Source organism: Nycticebus coucang, chromosome 4, assembly GCF_027406575.1.
Source record: "Nycticebus coucang isolate mNycCou1 chromosome 4, mNycCou1.pri, whole genome shotgun sequence".
Taxonomy (NCBI): domain Eukaryota; kingdom Metazoa; phylum Chordata; class Mammalia; order Primates; family Lorisidae; genus Nycticebus; species Nycticebus coucang.
Genome location: NC_069783.1, coordinates 42,078,747 through 42,095,246, shown reverse-complemented (window position 1 = coordinate 42,095,246; position 16,500 = coordinate 42,078,747). Strand labels below are relative to the sequence as shown.

General features: G+C 37.9%; 1 protein-coding gene across 1 annotated transcript in view; it reads right to left on the bottom strand.

The window, feature by feature from the left end:
* The window catches only part of PLEKHH2 (pleckstrin homology, MyTH4 and FERM domain containing H2), a 128,593-nt gene that overhangs the window by 52,024 nt on the left and 60,069 nt on the right, over positions 1-16,500 (bottom strand). Inside the window, exons 12-17 of the mRNA XM_053588894.1 lie at positions 15,561-15,697; positions 15,353-15,463; positions 15,113-15,199; positions 13,130-13,288; positions 6,746-6,826; positions 1,291-1,473 (exon numbers count right to left, since the gene is read on the bottom strand). Coding sequence (XP_053444869.1) covers positions 1,291-1,473; positions 6,746-6,826; positions 13,130-13,288; positions 15,113-15,199; positions 15,353-15,463; positions 15,561-15,697 — 758 coding nt within the window. The remainder of the gene's footprint in view (positions 1-1,290; positions 1,474-6,745; positions 6,827-13,129; positions 13,289-15,112; positions 15,200-15,352; positions 15,464-15,560; positions 15,698-16,500) is intronic.

Genomic DNA, 16,500 nt, shown 5'->3' with positions numbered 1-16,500 from the left:
GCCTGGACTGAGCCCAGGGACCGGTAATTGCTAGAGAAGGTGGTAGAATGAGTAGTGAAGGACAGGATGTCTGAAGAGGAGAGGACAAGACTCAGGCCAAGTCCAAGCACTAATTAACCATTAGCCTCCACAGTAGGTTGTTCAGTGGGGAAGAGGAGATATACGTAGCGCTTGACCTGATACATGTGCTCAAAACCAATTATCAATATTAACAGTCATAATGTATTAGAGTTGTTTTTATATCAAAGATAGTATAGCCATCCATGCAATATTTTGGGTTTTATATTTTATCTTTAGTTACATTTATGATTTTATCTGGTAGAAAGAAGTATTTAAATTTTTTTTTTTTTGACACAGAGCCTCAAGCTGTTGCCCTGGGTAGAGTGCCGTGGCGCCACAGCTCACAGCAACCTCCAACTCCTGGGCTTAAGCAATTCTCTTGCCTCAGCCTCCCAAGTAGCTGGGACTACAGGTGCCTGCGCAATGCCCAGCTATTTTTTGGATGTAGTTGTGATTGTTGTTTGGCAGGCCCGGGCTGGATTTGAACTGCCAGCTCTGGTGTATGTGGCTGGCGCCCTAGCTGCTTGAGCTACAGGTGCTGAGCCTATTTAAATTTTTTGTAATCAAATCTATCAACCATTTGCACTGTGATTTCTCACGTTGCCTTCTTTTTTCTCAGAGAGTACTTTATATTCAGAGATCAGATCGAGGTCTTTTAAAGAAATAATTTGAATTCATTTAACTGTTTAAATGGACCTGGAAATCATTTTGCTATATGTATGAGATGAAAAACTAACTAATGTTTTCTTAATAGCCAATTTCCTCAATATATAATAAATACATAGTAGTATGTATTGTATAATACATAACCTCATTAATTTGTGATGTATCCTTTATTATAAGTGACCACACATACATATAATATACTATTCATTTTTGATTGCATCTAAACCAAAATCTTATGAAAATGGACCAAATATATAAGGTGTCTACACCTTAGATTCACCGAAAAATATCTGGTCTGAGATATCTACATAATATAAGGTCCCTTTGTCCCCCACTGTCATTCATTATTTTCAGACTTGATAATACTTTTAACAGTAGGATTGAAAAATAACACATTTGAACAAGGCTCCTTTTCAGAGAGGTAAAGAATCTCTGAAAATAGAGTTGAAAGTCTATTGTAAAACTCTCTTCTTTATTTCCATAAAATTGATTTGAAAATTATTACCAATACCTGAAGATTATTAGTCTAAATCTTTCTAAGTCAGCCAATAAATCTTTAAATACCTTTTCATGCTTAGATCCAATTAGAAGGTAGGTCGGACCTTGGTCTTTGGGGTGAATAACAATTGTGTAATGTGTGGATAACAGACTACGATGTCCACTGGCTTCATAATCTTCATCTGAATCACAGGATCTGTCAACCTCTTCAACTTTAGCCTCCCAGAGTTTGATCTGACCTAAAGGAAACTAAAGTAAATGTTAGTAATTTCTAAATCTTTTCCTACTACATTTTTTCATAGTCTTCATAGTCCTTTTCATGTTTACCGTTATAAAGTCCTTTTTAAAACTGAATACCTAAAAGCAATTTGATTGTCCACATTGTTGTTGTTGTTTTTTTTTTCTTTTTTGAGACAATCTCAAGCTGTCACCCTGGGTAGAGTGCTGTGGTGTCACAGCTCACAGCAACCTCGAACTCTTGGGCTTAAGCAATTCTCTTGCCTCAGCCTCCCAAGCAGCTGGGATTATAGGCACCTGCCACAATGCCCGGCTATTTTTTGTTGCTGTTGTTGTTGCAGTTTTCATTGTTATTTTAGCTGGACCCGGCTGGGTTCAAATCCGCCAGCCTTGGTGTATGTGGCCAGCACCCTACCCACTGAGCTACAGGTGCCACCATGATTATCCACATTTGTTACAGCAGTAGTAGCAACAGCCAAAAGCCTAATTGTAACATGAAAGAACAGTGTGAATATTAGACATTTAACTTTTGAGGAAATGCAGGAAGCTACATTTGCAAGTGGTTTAGATTATTTAGTTGGATTAAAATGACCCATTATGTAGTTGAGCAATTAGTAAAAATTCAGCCAAAATATTCATTTGACTTTTCTTCACAGAATTAAGCAGTGATTTACCTATTGGATCAAAAGGACAAGTGTGGACAATGTTTAAATACTGCTCATAGGAAAGAAAATACTGCTGGAAGAACAAGTAACAAGATCAGACAGATAGTACAAAGATAAACTATCATCCTGAGTTCCAATAAATAAGGAGTGTTCTAAAGGCTCTTCATGGACATATGTAACTAACATATGTAATTAACAGAACAATGCCAGGATTTCCTCCATCTTAATTTCAGGGTAAGAAAACATTCCTAAAGCTGATTTACATTAAGTTTTATCTACCCTTTTATTTGGGAAAAAAAGGTATTATCTGTTATGTAGAATATTAGATATCTGTTTTAAAACTTTTGCTTTAACTACATTTATTCCAGGAAAATACATGGTCTGCATCAGATTTATAACTTCTAAAATATTTGACCAGGTTTGCAATTGCAGAACTGAAAAAATCCACTCTAACTACAAAGACATTTAATCACACATGCTCAAGCTAAGAGCCAGGGCTCAGTGCTTGGACTCTTTTTTCCATCTACACTCACTCTTCAAGTGATCTCATTCAAGCTCATGGCTTTAATACCAGCCTCTGTTAGCTACTCACAAATTTATAACTCCAGACTATCTCCACTTAGATGTTTAACAGCATTTCAAATGTACCTTGTTGAGTCCTCCCCAACAACCTGTCCTTCTAGTCTTCCTTATCTCAATTGTTGGCAATGCTATTGTTCCAGCTGTTAAGGCCAAAATCCTTGGCATCATCTTTGACCTTTGTCTTTCTCTCATATCTCATACCTTTTTGGTCAAAAAAATCCTGTCAGTAAGCCTTTCAGAATCTATGTGGAATCTGGTCATTTCTCCCACCTTCATGGCAGCACTAAACCACAACACTGCTCCCTGGATTGCTAGAGTAATCTCCTAACTCACGTCCTCTCCTTGTTCCCTTCAGTCTATTCATAAACAGCAACCAGAGTGTTCCTGCTAGATGCAGGTAGGCTCTGCTCCTTGCTCTGCTCAAAATCCTCCCTGGCCTCCTGGTGGCTTGTCATTTCACTTCAATACTGCTGAAGAGTTGCAGAATCGGCACTCCAGAAGATATCACTTTGGCATAAGGGTTATTTTGAACTCAAGGCCTTTAAAAAAACAGCAGGTACAAAAAGGGTATTCTGAGCCTCTACTTTTTCTTTTCACAAGCAGGAGGTAAAACCCCCACATGGAAGATGTCCTCCCTGTACCAGAAGAAAATAACATTCTTATCATCAAGGACAAGAAGCTGAGGCCAAGTGAAATTTGTACAAACAAACTTTGTTAAACTCAGCCTTATCTTCCCAGTCACCTCTCCATCCAATTAACTACCCTAGCCCAAGTCCCTTTGCTTTGCCTCGTTTTCACTTACTATTCTTTGTCCAATTCAACCTCTCAGTGGTTACTCTATGTTTTTTGGTTCTTTGTTTCCTTTTAGGTATCGTAGAAAAATTAGACTAAATAAATGTATACACTTTTCTCCTGTAATCTGTCTTATGCTCCTTTAATTCTCAGGCCCAGCAAATACCCTTAAAAGGACAGAGGTAAAATTTTACCTTCCCTACAAAGCAAGCTATTAAAATAGGATGAGGGAAACTAATTTTACAATGATCATACACGATGATATCATCCCAACTGCGTGTGTTAGGCATACTAATCATATGAAAACCTAGGTTTCGTCCACCATCATCTTGATTTTTATTTTTATTTCTTTTTGAGACAGAGTCTGTAGCTGTCACCCTGAGTAGAGTGCTATGGTATCACAGCTCACAGCAACCTCCAACTCTTGGACTTAAGCAATTCTCTTGCCTCAGCCTCCCAAGAAGCTGGGACTACAGGTGCTCACCACAACACCTGGCTATTTTTTTGTTGTAGTTGTCCTTGTTGTTTGGTAGACCTGGGCTGGATTCGAACTGCCAGCTCCAGTGTATGTGGCTGGCGTCCTAGCTGGTTGAGCTACAGGTGCAGAGCCCACTGTGATCTTTAAAGATGATGGCTATTTGTTTTACCAAAGGATTCATGATGGTTTCATAAACAGTGAATAGACCTAAAACTTTCAAATATTTTGATGTAACAAAAAAGGACAGTGAAGCAGATTAAAACCAAATTGTTTTGGAATCATTTATAGTACAAAATGCCTATACTGATTCACATGTACTCTCAATTATTTTTCTGGGGATTATAATGCATTTTCTGCTAATTGATCTATATATTCTGACTTGTTTCTTCTGCAACAAATTCTATCCATTTTTATTACATTATTTTTCTATTTATAAAAACAATACTTTTTAAAAAGAAGCTTGGTAAGTACGGAAAGATATTTTAAAAAAAGAAAAAGAAAAGCTTCCACAGGGCGGCGCCTGTGGCTCAGTGAGCAGGGCACTGGCCCCATATGCCGAGGGTGGCGGGTTCAAACCCAGCCCCGGCCAAACTGCAACAAAAAAATAGCCAGGCGTAGTGGTGGGAGCCTGTAGTCCCAGCTACTCCGGAGGCTGAGGCAGGAGAATCGCCTAAGCCCAGGTGTTGGAGGTTGCTGTGAGCTGTGTGACGCCACGGCACTCTACCGAGGGCAATAAAATGAAACTCTGTCTCTACAAAAAAAAAAAGAAAAAAAGAAAAGAAAAGCTTCCACAATACTATGATAACAGACACTCATTCAACATCTTGGTAGAGTTCTTTTTGATGCACTATACATATATTTACTTGGATGTGTTAGACTGAGAATTATAAATTCAGCATCCCAACTACCCTCTTCTAAGATCTTCTCACAATGGCAGAGAAGCTGGGAACTATATTTGCCTGATCTCCTTTCTTGTATGATTCCAAGTTGGAGTCTGCCCATGAGAGAATCATGATATTTGGAAGGTAAAGGTGAAAGATGAGTTATTCTCTTGCAACCATTGCAGTCAAATGCTGGGCAGATGTGAGATTCACAGAGGACTCCTAATGAACTCTCAAGGACCCCCTGACTCAATCCTTTGGGCTGAAATCTTCAATGTTGACTCTTCGGGCCTTCAGTGGTGTTTCCCTGCCCTCTATCCCCTCAACTTTTAAAAAAGTTATATAAGATCTAAAATTTTTCGAAAAGTTATGTATGTCCCCAGTTTTATATTAAAACTTTTATACCTGGGGCTCACCACCTGTAGCACAGTGGTTACAGCGCCGGCCGCATGCACTGAGGCTGGCAGGTTCAAACCCAGCCTGGGCCAGCTAAACAACCATGACAACTGCAACAAAAAATAGCTGGGTGTTGTGGCGTGCGCCTGTAGTCCCAGCTACTTGGGAGGCTGAGGCAAGAGAATTGCTTACGCCCAAGAGTTGGAGGTTGCTGTGAGCTGCGACGCCAGAGCACTCTACCCAGGGCAACATAGTGAAACTCTGTCTCAAAGAAAAAAAGAAACTTTTATACCTGGAATAGGCACAGAGACCCTGACTAATAAATTAGTTAGGATTATACTAAGTATACAATTTTGTGTATGCTTATTCAGGTAGCATTTACATATGCATATTACCACATTACTTCTGACACTCAGGTTTTAACAGGTGCACTGTGTTAATTCCCCTCCCATCAGCAATACTGAGAATAATGGCATGTATCTTAAACTCAGCTGGTCACACCTGAGAGAACAATCTGTGGCAAGGCAGCAGAGAAATGCAAACTGACACATATAATCACTGGACCAAGAAGGTCCGTCTCATTACCACAGTAATCAGTAATCAGGCACAGGCTGCTCTTCTGAGGAGCTGACATCACTATACTATGCAAGTACTTGCCCATATTGGGCTAATTGTTACAGGGTTAGTAATCTAAAAGTGGCAGAGTATCCATAATGATAATTGGGCTTACATTCTACCTTTGGTACATACCCATCTTTTTTTTTTTTTGCAGAGACAGAGTCTCACTTTGCCACCCTCGGTGGAGTGCCATCGCATCACAGCTCAGAGCAACCTCCAACTCCTGGGCTTAGGTGATTCTCTTGCCTCAGCCTTCTGGGTAGCTGGGACTACAGGCGCCTGCCACAATGCCTGGCTATTTTTTGTTGTGGTTTGGCTGGGACCAGGTTCAAACCTGCCACCCTCGGTATATGGGGCCGGTGCCCTACTCACTGAGCCACAGGCACCACCCTGATAGCCCATCTTTTTACTGTGAGAGTGAAAATAACTCAAGGTCTTCTAGAGAAGAGATTAGTTTTAAAATGAGTGAATAGGATATTAATAGGCAGATAGTAGATAGACAAGATGGATTTGAAGGCCTGAGACAGGACTGGGTTATTGTCCTCTCTGGGTCTTCTTTCCTAGTTTGCTCTCCCCCTCTCTGAACCTTATCTGGTTTGTCTGGGAACATAAGAAATTGATGGCTGGGAGGGAGAGAGGTCGAAGGCTTTTCTCTTCTAGTTCTTAGAACTTTAAAGGTGCTGAGACTTATCATTAAGAATCAAGACTCTTGTAGGTGATAGGTATGTGATAATCTCAATAATAAATTTTACACCAAATTTCAACCTTATTAGAAATTCTGAAGTTTTACCTAGTAACAAAAGAATGAAAAATAAAACCTTAATTTTAAGCCATAACAAACAAAAATTAGCATATTAAAAATACATACATACCTTATCTTCTTGACTACGAAAATAATATAATGTCTTTCCTATAAGTGTACACCAGACTCTCTTGGAATAGCCATGCTTTACCTAAAATCACATTTCAAAGAATTACAAATGTATCTCAGAACTCTGACACCTTAAAGTATAGCTTATACACTCTATTTGAAGTTCTACAGGTATCCAGTTTGCCCATGATGTAAATGATATTCCAAACAGACTCTCCAAATGCTGCTTAAGATTTACCTCTTATGGTAGGAACATGGCAAGTTTTGTTTTAGTGGGAACCATCCAACATTTTTTACAAATATTTACTATGTGTCAAATATACTACCATGCCTAGACTGAGGATTCCAAGATGAATAAAAGAAGGTGCCAATTTCACAAGTATGCATGTGTCAGTTTCCATATTTCATAGCTTTCCAATAGCCCTGTGGCTTTCTGAGTTAACACCTTAACGTTAGAAATGAGATGATTGGCGGCGCCTGTGGCTCAAAGGAGTAGGGCACCTGCCCCATATACCAGAGGTGGAGGGTTGAAACCCAGCCCTGGACAAAAAAAAGAAACAAGATGATTAAAACCTAAAGAATTCTAGTGATTTCCCAAATGTAAAAGATTTATTCATTGAAAACATTTGATGCCTTCTCCAGACATAATCATACAAAATAATAAAACAATATTTAAAGCTATTATTATATGCTGAGTAACTCCTATTTATCAAGCACTAAGTTAAGTGACTAGGTCAGAGTTTGAATCTAGCTCCTGACTTTGAATAGTCAGTGATTAGTCTAGCTCTGATAGAAATAGATTTGAACAAGATAGAGTCTCCTTTCACAGCAAACCTTGTAAGGAAGATAGACAATTAAATCAGCAGTATGCATACCTTCACCAAGAGCACAAGAATTTATATTTACATATATTTGTGTGGAGGACATTTTACCAAAATTTGTGTTGTGTCTCGTAGGTTTATCATCATTTGATGGTTTTATAATGACTCTTAGTGTGAGTTCCTCCCTGCCCTAGTCCTACCCAGGTATAGGCATCAAGATCTTTACCAAAGACTCTTAACTATGTCCTCAAGCCTAGAAAAACACAAAGAACATCCTTCCTACCAGAGGTAAGAGTTAGTATAAGTCCTATTACCCCAGATCCAGAATGCCTGGTTCAGCTGGCTCCATAATCCACTTCCCTGGCAGAGGCCCTACCCATTTAGCACTGCCAAGTTCTGCATTGAGGCTAGACCCTTTTCTGCAATAGTTAAGAGTGGCTTCTATAAGAGAGGCCTGCCACCTGTAAACCAAGACAACAGCCAGTACAACCAAAGCCCCAAATTCTACTGTTATGCTTCCCCACGGTGATAAGAATTAAGGAGAAAAATGAAGCAGGAAAGGAGGGGAACGTCTTTACAATTTAAAATCAGGTGCCAGGGATTTAAGCCCTGAAGGAAGTGGGTAAGCTATTCAGTCATCTGAGACAAGAGCAGATGTGTTTGGTGAGAGGCATGCCCTGTGTAGCTAGTGTTTGGGGCTGAACAGGAAAGTGGGGAAGTAACAGGAGAAAGTGTGGGGAGTAGGGCAGGGTGGGATGCAAGACCTTGTAAGCTCTTGTAATGACTTACATTTAAATGAACTATTCTGAGAGAAATACATTGAGAAGAATGCAAATTATTGTCATAGTAGATTATACAGAGGACAAGTCACTTTGGTGGAAAAGGCTGTAGACTTTGAGGTTTGATGGGTAAAGTCTGTTTTTTTTTTTTTTTTTTTTGAGACAGCGTCTCATTCTGTGGCCTCAGGTAGAGTGTGGTGGCATCATCATTACTCACAGCAACTTCAGACTCCTGGGCTCAATTGATCCTCCTGCCTTAGCCTCCCTAGTAGCTGGGGACTACAGCTGTGCACCACCATGCTCAGCTAATTTTTCTACTTTTTGTAGAGACAGGGTCTTGCTCTTGCTCAGGCTGGACTCAATCTCCTAGCCTCAAGTGAACCTCCACATAGGCCTCCCAGATTGCTAGAATTATAGGCATGACCACCGTACCTGGCCAGACCAAGTCTCAAACTCTAGTTCTACCACATACTAGATCAATGTCCTCGGGCAACTGACCTGACCTGTAAGTTTCTTTCCTGGTAACATGGGATTACTGTACACCTCACTGGGCTGCTGTGATGCTCAAATGAGAAAATGTAAATAAAGGATAATAAGAGTTACTCAATAAATGCTTCCTTCCTCACTAAAAATAAGAAGTAGTACAACACATGTTTTCTTTGAAACCCACAAACCCAGTCAGCCTTTGGGCTTTCAAAGCTATGGTTTAAGCAAACAAACAATTCCACCACCTAACAGTTTGACAGATTTAGAATGCTGCTTGAGAAAAAACAAAAAATATTTCACTTGGCAAAGCATGTTTCAGTTTAATTAAATTTAGAAACATATATTTACAGACAAATATCCTGCAAGTTTTAAACAGTGCTATGTGGGGTGTTTTTCTTTTTTTAAACAAATGCCAGAAAAGACATCTCATCAAAATTGAAATATAACGCATCTGGCTATAGACAGAATATTTCGAAATGATTTATCTTTAAAATAGAGCAATTGTGTCTTTGGAGAACTGCAAATTAATAAAGATCTTTGCCAATTCACTGTAGAAGTTGTTTTCTCTTCTACTTCCTAACCCCAAAACCAACTGAAAAGAAGATTTTACCTCCTACTTTCATTTAAATTCATCTTCTCTCCCTTACCGTGACCAGCTCAGAGGCTCATCTTCTTCACACAAACCCTCACTCCCACTGTTCTCAGAACCTCTACCTTGCCTCCCACCAGTCCATCTTCCTCTCAGCAGAGTGATCTGTCACAACACAAATGTGTCCATTTGTCAACAACTTGTCAACAACCAGGAAGCTTGCACGCATCTTTCAGGATGAAAACCAAAGTCCTTAACAAAACAAAAACAGCTCTCCAGGATCAGGGGCCTCTAGCTTTTTCTCCAAAGGACTTGTTCCTAGCATAGGTGGCACTGTTTGGGATTCTATGCCTTCGTTCATGCTGTCTTCTAGCCTGGGTTCCTTCCCTGACCCCATTTGGTACAAATATTCCTCCTCCTTGAAGACTCAGCACAGATAAATCTCTGAGAAGTTGTTCCTGATACACAGCCTGCATTGTTTCACTGTGACCTTATGAAAGTGCATCTCCATAATTGCACTTTACACTTATATAAATAAGCTTATGCCCCATCCCCTTCCCAGCACATCGTGAGCCCTTTGAGGAATGGAACAGTGAACTATTCATCTTAATATCCTCCAGCACATGACGCTGCATGTAGTAACTGAGCAAATAAGTTTTGTTCTTTTAAAAAATGAATTTATATACAGAAAATGTTCTTCCTAAGCATTAAAGTAAAAATTGCAAGAATGAATATCCAAAATCAAATTAGTCAAGTTCTGAATACCTAACTATATTATTCTGTACTTAATAATAACAATGTGACAACCTGAAACTTCCTCCCCTCCAAAAGTATTCAAATGCTATTCTACAATATCTCAAATTGCAGCCTTAGAACAAGTTACTCAGAATAACTGAGGGTTTTTCTCTTATAAGGCTCTGAGGGTGAGAACGTGGAGGTGGACAGGTTTTCACAAAGGATAGGAAGGAAATCTAATATGCACCCCATCTACAAACCCCAACGGTTCAATCATCTGGGAATCACATCAAGTCATACTCGTTTAAAATGCAACTGTGAAATGGGAAGCAGAGAATCACAGAAATGTAATATGAGCAGAAACAGACAATACCATGCTGATGAAGTAAAAACAAGCAAACGAACAGAAAACCAAAACATAATTGTGGGAGAAGTAATAAACTCCTAGCCATGGGATCACATTAAACTCTTAGGGTTTGATACACATCATCCTCAAAACAAAACAAAAGCTTGTTACTATGAATTATAATTTTAAAAATGTGATTTAAGGTAGCACTGTGTTCACTAAAAAAATATATTTGGGTCGGGCGCGGTGGCTCACGCCTGTAATCCTAGCACTCTGGGAGGCTGAGATGGTGGACTGCTTGTGCTCAGGAGTTTGATAACAGCCTGGGCTCGCTTTTGCGAGCCCTACTAAAAAGAGAAAATCTAGCCGTGCGTTGTGGTGGACCGCTGTAGTCCCCACTACTCAGGATGCGGAGGCAAGAGGATCGCTTGAGCCCAAGAGTTTGAGGTTGCTGTGAGCTATGACACCATGGCACTCTACCCAGAGTGACAGAGTGAGATTCTGTCTCAATAGAAAAAAAAGGGAAGGGAAAGGGCAAGAGAAAGGGGAAGGGGAGGGGGGAAGGGAAGGAATATTTGCATAATACCAGGGAGTTCCTTAACACATCAGTAACGGAGTATTTTCATAGTAACATAATAATTCAGAAAGAACAAAGTATAAACATTTTTATTGAATGCCATGAAGAATTCTTTCTTACGTTCACTATACTTGGTCAGTCTGTAAATATTACTGAATAGCATCCACCTACATTCCCACATTATTAAGTAGAAATTACAAAGTAGCATAGCTCCTCTACATCTAAATTTTCACCTCCTACATAATCAGAGCACATGAGTGATAAGTGATTGTGTATATGTAGATATTTTATTTTATTTTTCTAGTATGACTTTAAAAAATTTATTTTATTTTATTTTATTGTTTATTTTTATTTTTTGCAGTTTTTGGCCAGGGCTGGGTTTGAACCCACCACCTCCAGCATATGGGGCCAGCGCCCTACTCCTTTGAGCCACAGGCACCACCCCTACTTTTTAAAAATTTTAAATAATATTTTAAGTATAAGTCAATACTTATTTGTTCCAAAAAGGTCAGAAACAAGAATTAAGCAAAAATAAAATAAAATCACATAAACATAACCAATACACTTTGGTGTATTTCCCATGCAGACTTTTTTTTCTACAAATATATATAAAAATATGGGATGATACAGTTTTCAATACTGAACCTGTATTATCACCTAAAGACACATCACAACATATTTCTATAGCATTAAATATTCTTTTACAACATTTAAAAGGCTGCATAATGAATGAGACATTATATTATTGTAAACATTTCTTTAAGCTACACTTTACCCTACATCTAAGTTGATCCCAATTTTTCTTCATTATAAACCATGCTGTGCAATGAATATTTCTGGTGCAAGGGAAAGGTTTCATATCTGGAACTGTGGGAATAGAGTGAAAGTAAACTTTTTAAAACTCATCAAACTCTACATTTACAATCTGTGCAGTTCAGAGTATATTAATTATACTTCATTTTAAAAAAAGAGGGGAAAAAAATCTACTGTGATGGAGAGCCTCATATTTAAATCTTTTGCAAATAATACCATTTCTTAAGGATAAATGTCTTGAACTTAGACTGCTAGATCAAGAGATACACACACATGTTTTTTAAAATCTGTACATTCAAAAATATTTACTGAGTTAAACCTTTGGCCAAGACATTGCCAAGCTGCCTCTCAGAGTAATACTCTCACTAGTAGACTTCTTTTTTTTTTTTGTAGAGAACTAGTAGACTTCTTAATCTGTGGCAATACTAGGTTTCAAATTTTTTTAAAATATTTTTCCTTTCACTGGATTTTTAAAAACACTCCATTCTTGGAACTTATGCTTTTAAAAAGTTGTTAGCAACAGTAAAATGTTTTTCCATAGGCTTACTGATCATTTGCATTTCTTCACATTTCTACTATCTCTATTTTTTTCTCATTGAGTTCTTTGTTTCTTTTCTGCCCACTGGTATTCATCCTTTAATTGCTGATTAGAAAAAATTTGTTAAATATTAAGGACATTAATTGGTTTTCATGTTTCAAATACCTTTTCAAATTTTTTTTTTTTTTTTTTGATGCAAACAGCAAGAGGATTTTATTCCAGCATGCTGGGGCTTGACTCGCAACTCTTTTAGGAGCCGAGGAGTCAAGCACCTTTTCAAAGTTTTGAATCCTTCTTTCCTTCTTTTCAAAATTCTTCTTTTTATTTATTTATTTATTTATTTTTTATTAAATCATAGCTGTGTACATTGATATGATCATGGGGCATCATACACTAGTTTCACAGAGCGTTTGACACACTTTCATCACAATCGTTGACATAGCCTTCCTGGCATTTTCTCAGTTATTGTGCTAAGATATTTATTTGATAGAGCATTTGTGTACTATAGTCAGATTTGCCATTTGTCATTTATGGTTCTTGTCTTGATTATCAGGCTTAAAACACTCCTCCCCACCCCAAGTTAGCATAAATATTAAGTATTATAAATATTATATATAATATATTCTCCAACATCCACTTTTCACCAGTGGGGCTAATCTGCATAGTTACATGGGTCACTGCTATACATCTGAGGTTCCTACCTTAGTGAGCAATCCCTTCATGGTTGGTTTACCCTCAGGCTGCAGAAAAAGTGGGTTGGCAGCTTGTACTCGAAGAACATTCTGCAATACTTTAATCCATTCTTCCAATATATTGGGAGAATCTGCAGTCAGATAGTATGTGTGTTTTTCAGTGGTCAACTAAAATGGGATGAGAAAGACATAGGGTAGGAAATTGTAAAGATTTAGGATTATCACCATTTCTTTGTCCATTCTTCAAACATCATTTCTTAACATACACACAAGCATGCTAAACCTCGACTCCTTGGTTCTAAATAAATGACTCCATATAATTTAACATATTTTAACCATTTTGTGAAAATTACAATAATTAAATTTTTGTTGAGATAATTTTTCAACTTCAGTTTACTTTAAAACATTTCATAGTATTAAACCTTGAGGTCACGACTTTATATACTGTTTATTTGTCATATTTTTCTTTTTCTCTCTTAAATGTGCTATAGGCTTTTGGCTTTTGAAAAGAGTAGCAGAATAATTGTAGACTATAATAAAATTACACTTTTTTTTTGAGACAGAGTTTTGCTTTGTTGCCTGGGTAGAGTGCTGTGGCATCATAGCTCACCACAACCTCAAACTCCTGGGCTCAAGCAATTCACTTGCCTCAGTCTCCCAAATAGTGGGGACTACAGGCTCCCGCCACAACTCCCGGCTATTTTTTAGAGACAGGGTCTAGCTCTTGCTCAGGCTGGTCTTGAACTCCTGAGCTCAAATGATCCACCCACCTCGACCTCCCCAGAGTGCTAGGATTACAGGCATGAGTCACCGTGCCTGGTCAAAAATAACTCATTTTTAGTAATCAAAGAGGAAGGCTATTTATACAAATTTTAAAAATCAACTTTAAATAAAATGAGAAGACCTTGCCTCTAAGAAGAGAAAATTCTTGGAACTAATACATGATCCGGTATTACAAACTCATAATTTTCCAGTTTCAAATTAACCATATTGCAAGTTTTCTAGTGATTTTAGTAGTTTATAAATAATTCTTAACTGCTATTCCCCAAGACAAAGCTCTCCCTGATTCTCCTTTATTAACTTTTGAGTTTTCAGGTATAATCCACTGGAAACAGGAACAGTGTACCTTTCTATCAAATGTTGTCATCCATCCTCCAAAGAAGCAATACAAGAAAATATTGGTTATCGAAAACATCTCAGAAATTAGGTATCTATACCAGACTCTCTTAACAGCTTATGTTTTAAATTTAATAGGCTTTGGGCAAAACTGGCCTATGCGTGGGTAAAATAGGCAGGAGGACCTTTGGTGTGACTTGGTAGGACAGCCCTTCTGTTCGCCAGTATCTTTCCTACCTTTCCCACTTAGGTGTTATGGCATCTGAAGTTCATATAGAAGCTGTCATTTTCTAATTCTGTGTTAAAATACAAACACTTCTAAATTTAATAGTACATTACACAATTATCATCTTATTGGGAACTCATTTATCAGATAACCCTTCTCTAAAACGCACTGAGGCTGGCGGGTTCGAGCCTGGCCCAGGTCAGCTAAACAACAATAATAACTGCAACAAAAAAATAGCTGGGCATTATGGTGGGTGCCTATAGTCCCAGCTGCCTGGGAGGCTGAAGCAAAAGAATCGCTTGAGCCCAGGAGTTTGAGGTTGCTGTGAGCTGTGATGCCGTGGCACTCTACGGAGGGTGAGATAGTGAGACTCTGTCTCAACAACAACAAAAATGGCTGGACAGTTTGAGAGCTGAAAATACTTGGGAGAGTAACTGTGGGGAAAGAAGAATATAAGGGAAGAGAGGTGAAAAACACAAACAGTTTATATTACAGATTAACTAAAAAGTCTTGGGAGTTTCACATAAGCATCAAGCTGACCCCAAAGTGAATAAAGGAACATTGAATTATCTAATCTTCTTTCCATTAGCTTGGATAATTAAGAATTGAGTCTTGCACAACACCAAAAAAAACTTAAAAAAGTTAAGTACCTGAACCGTTTGTTTGTTATCTCCTCTTAAAATACTGCAGGATGTACTGAGTTCAATGTGGCCCTGGGGTTTTCTAATTACATCACTCTGTATGAAAGGAAGAAAACCAAATGTAAAGTGACTAAAATAAATGATTTGTGTAAAATTATTAATTGTATTACATGGAAGAAAATTATTCAGGAGTTTGATTCATAGTGTGAGAAATTGAGGTTCATAGTGTAAACAGCACTTTCTACTCACTGGAGATTTGTAGTAAAGCAATTCACCGCCTTTAAGAACAAACCACCTCCGCTTCCACGTCTTGACTTTACCACTCATTTTTAATAAATAGCCAGATTTTTCCAGTAGTTCCTAATTTTAAAAAGATTTTAAAACACTTTTAAGTTTCTTTTTGGAGGCTCAAACTAACTGATTCATTAATTTGTTTAAAATCTGATTCAGTGTTTACATTTTTCCCGTTATCACTAGAAGATGAAAAAGTTTTAGGGAGTTTCTGCTCTGGCTGTGAGAACTCCGAGTCTGTGGAGTAAGCATCAGGAGGAATAGCATAATCACTTTCAGAAGCCACAGAGGAGAGAGACACACCTAAAAGAACAAAGAAATAAATCAAGTCACTATTTAACACTGGGTGGTCCAAACACCACATCTGAACTCTCCTACGGAATGCAATCATTCCTACACCATAAGCCTCCCAAGACTAGATTTATTCTTATTCCTTTGGCCAAGAATAACTTTTAAATCAGAAGATAGAAAGAACTAAGGGGTAGGGACTGTCATGTAAATCTCCAAGGAGGTCAAAGGAACATGAACAATATTTTGGTATGATTACACCACAGCTATTTCTATATATATAAAATATATGCAACAGTCTACTCCTGTATATTTTATTAAGAATTAAAAATACATGTATGTACATATTGGCATATAGGAAAATACATGTTAAACTTTAATTTATCAAGAGTTTCACAAATCATATTTTAAACCATCTGTCAACACTTTCAAAGCAACTCCACATTTTAAAAAGAACAGAATTTCAGTAGTATTTTTCATGTAATTCTAATGAACTACTAAATACTTTACAGATTTTAAAAGTCTTCCATAAAAGAGAAGCAATGAGATCTAAAGATACTAACAGACTTTCATTTGCTCAGCAGCTATATAGTAAAATTCAATAGAACATTTTCATAATAATAGAAAACTATTTTTGAGTGACAGCCACATTTGTAGAGTCACTACAATTGGTAATGCTGAATATATTAAATAAAATAAGGACTTTGGTCATTAATCATTATAAAATCCAGTAATTTTTAGTACAGATGAGGTTCTCACTCTTGCTCAGGCTGGTCTCGAACTCCTGAGTGCCACTGATCCACCCACCTCGGCCTCCC